The following is a 9,751-nucleotide window of genomic DNA, read 5'->3' on the forward strand; positions in this document are numbered from 1 at the left end:
GATGAAAGGCGACGATACTGAGGCGTTGGCGGGACTTTTAAACATAGCCTAATACCGCAATCATGACTACCTCGCTTGGAAATAAAAGTACAGGCTTTGTTACCGGCAATACCTTTCAGATATGAAGAAAAGGCAATATTAAGTTGGGGGCATGGTAAAGTTGGTGCCTTTTCGTCTGGGTATGAATGGGATATCACATTGCCAAAAAAGTTAACTCCCCAGTCGCTGTGCCCAACAAGCGCTTTTTAGCCAGCCAGCGTAATGTCGCATAGTAGCCTGCGGAATACACCACTTGTCAAAGCAGCTAGTGCCTTTGCACACAGGGCGACAGCCACCGGTGACCATAGCAATGAAATAAACAAACATTATCAACATGCGAAAAAAATAATCGCTATAACAACATAAGCATGCATAAAAACGTATTTACATGCAACAGAAAAGATTCACAAAAAAATTGATTAGAAAACAATGATTTTTATTGTTAAACGTGAGAGCAACCGATTGTGCTAGCCAGCTAGCTAGCTAGAGTGGGCAAGTTAACTAGTCCTGCTGTTACGTGCTGACGTTTCACCACTCAGGCGACGTTTTCTACTGTGATTGGTCAACAATGAAAGGCACTTCGGGGGTGGTTGGAGAGGATCAATACAGTACATTGATCATCTCCTAAACCTCATACCTTATTTTCGGCGTTTATCACAAAACCCTACAAAAACGCCATATATATGTCCACATAGGCTTTGTCCAACGAACCATGGCGGAGTTAGTGCCTACAAAAAGACGCCATTGCTATTTCTCTCTGGATTCGCTCGTTCTCAAACTCGCGCTCTTAAGGTGGCACGCGCGCCACCGCCTAGCCAATCTCCTGAGCTGAGTTCGAATACTAATACTAACCGCACTAACCATACTATTTGTGACGTAAATTGAGTATGTAGTATATATTAAGTATGTTGTGTACAGTATGTTAGTTTATGTATTCGAACACAGCTCTGGTCTGGAGAACAGGGAAGTGATACAGCCATAATAGCCTTAATAACTAAAATACTCAAAGGCAGAGAAAATATCGACATTACTGTAATGAGCTACCTGGGAGTGGATATGGCTGAGCCATGAATATGTTTCAGCCATTAAATGCGTAGACATTCACTTTTACAATGTTTTATAAGTCGGTGTCCGACTGTCTTTAGCAACGTGAGAGAGTTTATAAGCCTAGGGGAAATGGTGCGCAATAGTCACAATGCTCATGGAAGTGGTCATCTCTGGGCTCATCATACACATCTTTGATTTGAATCTATCTGACTTGGATCATCATTTTCTCCATGTGATGAGTTTATGACTGGCTTTGATGACTCAGACACAGAGGAAGTGATATTTGTTGGGACTGATGAGGTAGACAGATGATGGCGGTGTAAAACTCCCAAGTGGCGCAGTGGTCTAAGGCACTGCATCGCAGTGCTAGCTGTACCACTAGAGATCCTGGTTCGAACTGTAAGTCGCTCTGGATAAGAGCGTCTGCTAAATGACTGAAATGTAAAATTTTTTTTAAACAGAAATAGAGAACAGCATGGCCTATGTGTTTATCTTTAGTCCTGTTTCCATTTACTTTAAGATGTGGTTAGGGTGTTACCTTTTTAACAATAGGCTACAATGTATGAGTCCCCAATGGGTAGGTTGAAATGTTTGTGGGTATGAAAAGAGGACTGTGTCTTATTAAACACAATGTTTTACTCACACCTGCCTTTGTGTATTAAAAGCACAGGAAGATAGTGTGAACACAATTGGTTTGCTGTATCTAAGTCTGGTAACAGTAAATTGTAATGTAGGCTAAATATAGTAAATCCTCTACTTAAGAATGGACATCTCATTGACAGGCTAAAAGAGACATAAGAATCAGTTTGATGGCTTACTTCCTCATTCTCCTCCACCCTTGTCCATCATGTGTTTTTACAGTGCATTTACCCTGCTCCCTGTCACTCTGAAGTAACCCAGTGTGTGGCCACGTAAAAACCCTGTTGTGCAAGTTTCCACACTGTCACTGTAATCATCCTGCAACGAAGCAATCATGATACACTCAGTGTTTTCCTTGGAACCTCTGCAATTTACAGTAAACCAGAGCTACAGCATCCTTCCTAATATTGAGTTGCACCCCCTTTTGCCCTCAGAACAGCCTCAATTTGTTGGGGCATGGACTACAAGGTGTCAAAAGTGTTCCACAGGGATGCTGGCTCATGTTGACTCCAATGCTTCCCACAGTTGTTTCAAGTTGTCTGGATGTTCTTTGGGTGGTGGACCATTATTGATACACACGGGAAACTGTTGAGTGCGAAAAACCCAGCAGCATTGCAGTACTTGACACACTCAAACTGGTATGTCTGGCACCTACTACCATACCCCGTTCAAAGGCACTTAAATATTTTGTCTTGCCCATTCACAATTCATGTCTCAAGGCTTAAAAATCCTTCTTTAACCTGTCTCCTCCCCTTCATCTACACAGATTGAAGTGGATTTAACAGGTGACATCAATAAGGGATCATAGCTTTCACCTGGATTAAACTGGTCAGTCTATGTCATGGAAAAAGCAGGTGTTCCTCAAGTTTTCTACACTCATTGTAGTTGTATACAATGCAGGTATTTCACTTATGAATTGTAGAGATATCAATTATTACATATTTTTGTAGTTATACATTCAAACTAAGGTCCTGGTGTTCTTTTCTTATACAGTAAACTTTTATTGAAGCAATATACATTTACATCCACACAAATATACAAATACAATATTACAATACGTTTTCAAAAGTTACAAAATATATACACACAATAATGGCAGTGACACAACCAGTCAGGTTTTCTAAAAATACATCTCTGTACAAGTGAAAAAATAAAGTGCAAAACATAGTCCAGTAACTATGATCTGAATATACAGTGTGTCTGACACAGAATAGAGCAAGTTGCCAACTTCAACCAAATGTCATAGGCCATCATCTGAAAGACAGCAGACATGCTACAGAGTGACACTTCTATGAGTCCTTTTCTGAGTGAAGTAGATGGAAAACTCACTGAAACAGTTAGTCATACATAGTTTTAGAGACATTACAAATCACCTACCAATATCCACAATCTTAATTGAAATGTCTCTCATACTGCACATTTCAGTTTCTTCTAACTTCTTCTAACATTCATATTACTGATGTATGGGCTGCCATTCTCTGGAAAACTATGTATGAAAGTTTCTTACATATGGGATTCTACAACATGATTAATGGGTAAACGACAAGGCTAAGAAACTAAAGTGCTACTTCAAAAGTTTGAAATGACTGATATCTTTGAAATAATAAGCTTACACAGAATAAAACAAGCTTATCAAGGGTCGCCCTGGGGCTTAAAGCTGAGATCCGTAGCGGTGAAACTGCCACATCCGTTTGCAATATTACAACAACAAAGACGTTACTTCAAACAACGAACACCAATTTTTTTCATTGCACATGCGATAGATCAGCAGAGTACTATTATATTTTTTTATCACGATGCAGGATGCATCTCTGCCCCGTTTCAAAAACAAAAATAATAACAAATGCGGCTGGGGCGACCAGTGGCGCTGTTTCACCTTATGCAGACTTTAGCTTTAAGCTTTAATTTTGACAGTCGTTCTTTACAGTCACTCAGATATGTGTATGGAAATGGCTTGTACATTGCAATATTCTGAATCTCAACCCCAGAGTTGGAATGTTCTGAGTGACAGAGTTTGGTACATTGCTCCTCCTTTACCCTACAAAAAGAGGGGTACCCCAGCTCAGCTCTTCTCCTGCAGCATGTGTTGCCTGGTGGATGATGCTGTGGTACTGCTACCATCCAAACTAGACCCCGACTGTTTCCGCATCCGCTCAAGAATATAGAATCGGAGCATCAGGAAGAAACCTATGGGACAGACCACACAATGTTTCAGATTAGTTCTGTAATGGACCAATAATACATTACAGAAGCTAGAATCTATGCTCCAGAATTAGATTCCAGATTCTGAATTCAAAACAGCCTATAATCAACATCATTTTAAGCTATCTGTAACAGCTAAATGCTTCTTGAATGTCACTTATTCCAACAGTAGTGAAGCAAATTACATGGAAACAAATCCATATAGGTATTTAAAAAGGTCACACCAGCAATAAAGTGCAGCTTTTTTTGTGAACTTCTAGCAGACAGAGCTATACACCAGCTTCTAATTTAAGCATGTAGCTACTAGCTAGTGAATACAAACGGAAACTGGTTGCAGGGAGGTTTTCTCCTGATACGCTGTTGAAACAGAACACTTTTACAGGGCATTGTTTCAAAGCAACACAATGGACAGTTGGCTCTGACAGCCTCCTCTGGTCATGTGACCATATTAACCTTTTGATAGACTCAACAGAGGTGGACCTACCCTGTAGGGAGTTGAGAATGCAGAAGAGGAAGGGGATGAACTCAGAGAGCTGTCCAAAGTTTAGGAATCCCAGGCCCCATGTGGTCCCGAACAGGCAGCTGAGACCCCAGATACTGAGGAACGCCACCTTGTTCTTCCTCCACTCGTCTCGGTTCTGGATCTTTCTCAGGACCAGGAATAGCATGATCAGACCAGAGAGGACCACTACAGCCAGGAAGGTCAGGTTGATGAAGTAATGGGCTAGTAGGCCAACAGAGCCTGGAGAGACATCCATCCAGCACCTAGAAGACCATGGTGAAAAAGCATGAATCACTGGGCTAACTTAGTCATCACATTTACATTTTAGTAATTTAGCAGACACTCTTATCCAGAGCAACTTTCAGTTAGTGAGTGCATACATTTTCATACTGGCCCCCCCGTGGGAAACAAACCCACAACCCTGGCGTTGCAAGCGCCATGCTCTACCAACTGAGCTACAGGGGACTCACCTCAGTCAAATGTCAAAACTTGATCTACTGTTCATCTTACAGGGGCAGTAGATCCAAAGTGCACTTACATCAAGTAGGGGTTGTTGACATCATCACTGGACACAACCTCTATCACACCATAGACTTTTCCAATGGCAAGCAGTACAATGACAGGAAAAGCTGGGATACCTGGACAGAGGATCACAATGATGGTAACAGTCAATGGCTTAAAGGTGTATTCAAGTGAATTGTATTCATCTACCAACAATGGGTAGTGGAATATAAACCAATTATTTGTGTATGTTTCCACTCACCAAAGCCAACCAGGTGCCAGACGTAAGGCTTGGGGGAGGGGCTGAACACCATGTAGACCAACCAAAAGGTGTGTAACACTTCAATAGACATCCAGGAGAAGGAACTGAGCAGAGCATAGTGGAGAGCCGCCCCAAAAACCCAGCATGCCTTGTTCCCTCCCACGTTGGCCAAAGTTCCTGTCAGGAAGAAGAGGAGGCTAAGAAGGAACAGTGCCATGGCCAGACCCCGATGGACCGCAGTGGACGGGTCCTTTGCTCTCCTGCCACAGTGCAAGAAGAGGAGAGAAAGTGAGTGAATGAGAGAGAGGGAGGGAGGGATGGAGGGAGAGAAATAGATAGACAAAGAGAGAGTGGGTAACTGTTATGAAACATATCACTCATATCTTATTTTTTAAAGACATTTTGGAATTTCCCATGAACTCTGAGATATTTACACAACATGATTAGGAAGTATTGTCACATGTTGAGGCCTTGTAGGATATATTACGGGTAGGACAGGCTGCAGGGAGACAGACTATTGCATGTAAGGAGAAGTACCGCTGATTGTTAAGGAAGACGATGAGGACAACACAGCTCAAAGTAGAGGCAGCGCAGCCAATTGATGTAATGGCAGTTAGAGCCTCCAGATGGCGCACTGGTCGTGGTTCCAATTGCTGAGGTGAATAGAAGACAAAACCAAGTTTACCATTACCAATCTACTTGAGATGAGTTGTTATTGATTTATTCAAATGATTGCCCATGAAAATATTCTAGATAGAGGTTATAGCTCACCACTAGGATGGCGAAGTATGTGAGATGATTACAGCGGCACTCTGTGTCCTCTGCACCTTTCTGTATGGTCTCACAACCTTCCTTTTTCCATGTGACCTCCGCTGGATCTGCAACAATTAAACCAATACCGATGACCTTAGCAAGGCCTGGAAACACTGCATAATTAAGCATTAAGGCCCAAGGGGGTGTGGTATTTGGCCATATTAACAGCTAAGGGCTGTTCTTAGGAACGACGCAATGCGAAGTGCCTGGATACAGTCCTTAGCCATGGTATATTGGCCAAATACCACAAACCCCTGATGTGCCTTATTGCTATTATAAACTGGTTACCAACATAATTACAACAGTAAACAAGTACTTTTGTGTCATACATGTGGTATATTATCTGATATACCACGGCTTTCAGCCAATCAGCGACCCGGGTTATAATCCTTAATCCTCTATATTCAATACAAATAATAATAATACAAATAAGTATGCTATTATTGCAACCAAGTTTAAACACGCTTCTTTACAAACCTTTCTTTGTGTCCCAAGAAACACATTTTCTTGAGTGAGTTGTCTGAAAAAGAAAAGTTACAGAAGGGAGGTGAGAGGCAAGTAGGTACTTATTTAATTCACCACTAGATGGTGACCTGGATACTGAACAACACATCCCGAATACTGTATATATGTCTGGCATGCAAGATTAGCTTCAATCATATTTTACAAGTGTTACTGTTGACCGACTCACACACTGAGTCAGAACAGAAAGGATCAAGTGTGCAATGACCTGAATACAACAGTTTCAATTTAACTGATGCAACTGTATCAATCAAAATCTCTAAAAGTGATAACACTAAGACGATGCTGAGATAAAGTCCAGAAACACTAAACACTACAACCATACAACAGAAAGTTAGCTTAACTCTAACTATACAACTGTTAAATGATACATGTCTACTGTACTCAGTGCCAACACCCCTGTGATGTACAGTATTGAATAAAAAGCTACTTGCTACAGTACAATTGCTAGAGTGACTAATTCTGAGATGAAGCGGACATATCTTTTTCTACAAATCTTTCACATTGTTTTCTTTTGCTTCTGAAAGGGCTTTTGAAGTGGTTTGTGCTCTGAGAGTCTGAGACAATAAAATACATCAAGGGAAGAAAACGGCGTGCTTCAAGTCTAAAACTAAGACACACACATGCATTCAGGCACAAACACACACACACTTACTGGTATGACAGAATGATGGAAACCAATCCTGATTGGCTCTGGAAGGTTGGTGATGATCTCATTCTCCACAGTGATTCCCACCACATCTTCTAGAATCCTGAAGTCATTCTGGTCCGCCTTAGAACTCCCCTGTGAACACACAACAACCAGAATCACAACTACATTTCATAATCTATGGACACAGATTAAACCCAGTCTTGGATTACAAATGTTTTGGTGCTTTAGTGTAAACTGTAATGTACAGTTTACATTGACTAGGGTAGCAGCCAAGTGGAAAACCCATTGGCTCTTACCTGGAATAAGGTACTGTTTTTGAAGTACGTGCAGACAACCTTGACCTTTTGCTTTTCTGGAGGTTTCAGACAAGAAGGCAGGTGAACTGATGGAATCATTTGAGGAGGAACTCCTCGAGGCGCCTGCACAACACCAACACACAAGTTAGTGGTCCTCTGTAGCTCAGCTGGTAGAGCATGGCGCTTGTAATGCCAAGGTAGTGGGTTCGATCCCCGGGACCACCCATACACAAAAATGTATGCACGCATGACTGTAAGTCGCTTTGGATAAAAGCGTCTGCTAAATGGCATATTAATTACTAATTAATTAATTATAATAATCATATAACATTTTGTGTGTATGTGCGCGTGTGTGGTCTTACAGGCAGAATGATGTTGTAGCCCTGAAAGCCTTCCTTCATCTCCACCACAGAGCTCAGGGCACAGGGCAGCACAACGTTCCCCAGCACCTTGGACCTCATCACTGTCTCCTCTATCCTACAGACCAATACAGACACAGTATTTACAACCCACTTTATATCATACAGGTAGTTTCTATGCATTACATACAGTATAGACATTACCTTTGGGCATGTGATAGTGATATAGAAACTGGTGTGCAATAGATGGATGTTTTGTTAATCACACTGAGCAAAATTTTCTGTTTGTGGCCTAAGCTCTGCGGCTCACTCATAATGGATGACATCATACTTCACTACTGCCCGAGCATGTTTACAACAACATTTTGTCATGCTGGTTAGTCAACTCAAGAGGATAGGCATAGCCATAGAGGACAAAGTAGTTCAAGAGATGACATGGAGGGGTGTAATTCAAAATAAAGAGGTAAAACGTACACGTTCACCTTATCACCAGATCCCTGACTCGCCTCATCACAAAACACGTTTTCTGAAAGGCAAAGAATCCATTCAGAGGCAGTCTAGTATTTATATTTTCAAGACTGTATAACACACCCAAAATGTACTTAGATTAACAATAACGTATTAAAGTTGATTTCCTCATCAGACAATATAACTGACAAGATAACCCAAAGTGTTGCTTACTGCAGTTGACAATTCCGCCAAAAAACTCATAGGCTGGGCGTCTTTGGTAACTTAGGATATCATCCCGTTGTGTCGCGTTGAGTATCCCGTATATCGCAGTCCCTTTGTTTCCGCCTTGGGACAGGTCAGTGCAGCAGTTCTCCTGTAGACCAGACGGCCAGCACAGAGTGTGGTTCTGTCCATTCACCTCTACCCAGAGCTGGTCCAGAAGGGGCTCCCAGTACACACAGAAGGGGCTCTCTCCTGCCTCTGGGCTCGGGCCCAGCTTGATGACAGAAGAGTTCTCACATTGGGCCGTTATCTCACCTCGGATGGACAGGGAGCTCTCATTGGCTGAGATGGTGATGGTGCCACAGCCCCTTTTCAAATCGTGAGCCAGAGTTAAGAGCCCGTTGCCATGGCACCATGTTCCACACATTTTGAAGTCCCTGTCGTTTTCCCCTGATCCTGTTTGGACAATCGTTTTACTTTTTGAATTTTAAAGAAACAGTCTATGCACTGCAGCATCAATCCCTCTCATACAGTATTTTGCTTTATTTGTAGACCATTGCAAATAAAATGTTAACTTACCTGATGCAAAGAGGGCAATGAGAAAGATCATACACAGGGTCCCTCCAAACCCCTGGTTGGGCCCCATTGTTACTGTATGGTTTCACCTTTGACCTCTATAAAACACAAGAAGAACAACACAGGTGTAAAACACATATCTGTACAATTCCTTCCAGGGCGATTCTCTCATTATTTACCCTGTCTTCTCTAAACAACACATCTCCTAGACACCATTCCTGTTCTTAGATACACTTATTCTTCATTCAGAAGAGTTATTCAGCTGTCCCCATAGGATAACCCTTTTTGGTTCCAGGTAGAACCCTTTTAGGTTCCATGTAGAAACCGTTCTACACGGAACCCAGAAGGGTTCTACCTGCAACTAAAAAGGGTTCTTCAAAGGGTTCTCCTATGGGGACAGCCGAAGAACCCCTTTGGAACCCTTTTTTGTAAGAGTGTAGCTTGGTAAACTATATTTTGAGAGTAGCTTCCCTAACACTTTAACTTGTACACATGTAGGGGTCACTTGTCTGCTACTACAGCTTAGTTGGAATTGAAAAAAAGACTGTGGCGTGTCTGTGGTAAGACACGTAAAGTAGATCACAATTGGCAGCAGCCACAGGGGTTTTACACATCTTCTGCAGAATAGCTAATGCAATATAGATATTTTAGGTCTCAAAAAGGGAATTA

General features: G+C 41.9%; 1 protein-coding gene across 1 annotated transcript; it reads right to left on the bottom strand.

The window, feature by feature from the left end:
• Positions 1-2,702: 2,702 nt before the first annotated feature.
• LOC121583461 (adhesion G-protein coupled receptor G5) lies at positions 2,703-9,176 on the bottom strand. The gene is made up of 13 exons (XM_045218309.1): positions 9,086-9,176; positions 8,516-8,962; positions 8,309-8,360; positions 7,838-7,952; positions 7,476-7,598; positions 7,183-7,311; positions 6,483-6,525; positions 5,964-6,070; positions 5,730-5,845; positions 5,193-5,452; positions 4,968-5,067; positions 4,412-4,692; positions 2,703-3,912 (listed from the first exon to the last, which is right to left on the bottom strand). The coding sequence occupies exons 1-13, from the start codon at positions 9,150-9,152 to the stop codon at positions 3,788-3,790; spliced, it is 1,965 nt and encodes a 654-aa protein (XP_045074244.1). The 5' UTR covers positions 9,153-9,176; the 3' UTR covers positions 2,703-3,787.
• Positions 9,177-9,751: the final 575 nt, after the last annotated feature.

This window comes from Coregonus clupeaformis, unplaced genomic scaffold, assembly GCF_020615455.1.
Source record: "Coregonus clupeaformis isolate EN_2021a unplaced genomic scaffold, ASM2061545v1 scaf1497, whole genome shotgun sequence".
In the NCBI taxonomy this organism is placed as follows: domain Eukaryota; kingdom Metazoa; phylum Chordata; class Actinopteri; order Salmoniformes; family Salmonidae; genus Coregonus; species Coregonus clupeaformis.

Bases quoted from the DNA above. Each gene is read 5' to 3' on its own strand.
- LOC121583461 (XM_045218309.1), bottom strand. From the start codon at position 9,152: ATGGGGCCCAACCAGGGGTTTGGAGGGACCCTGTGTATGATCTTTCTC. The intron at 7,953-8,308 runs GTACGTTTTACC...ATTGGTCTGTAG, and splicing joins TCTGGTGATAAGGTGAACGT to GATAGAGGAGACAGTGATGA. The intron at 5,068-5,192 runs GTGAGTGGAAAC...TCCTCTGTCCAG, and splicing joins CTGGCACCTGGTTGGCTTTG to GTATCCCAGCTTTTCCTGTC.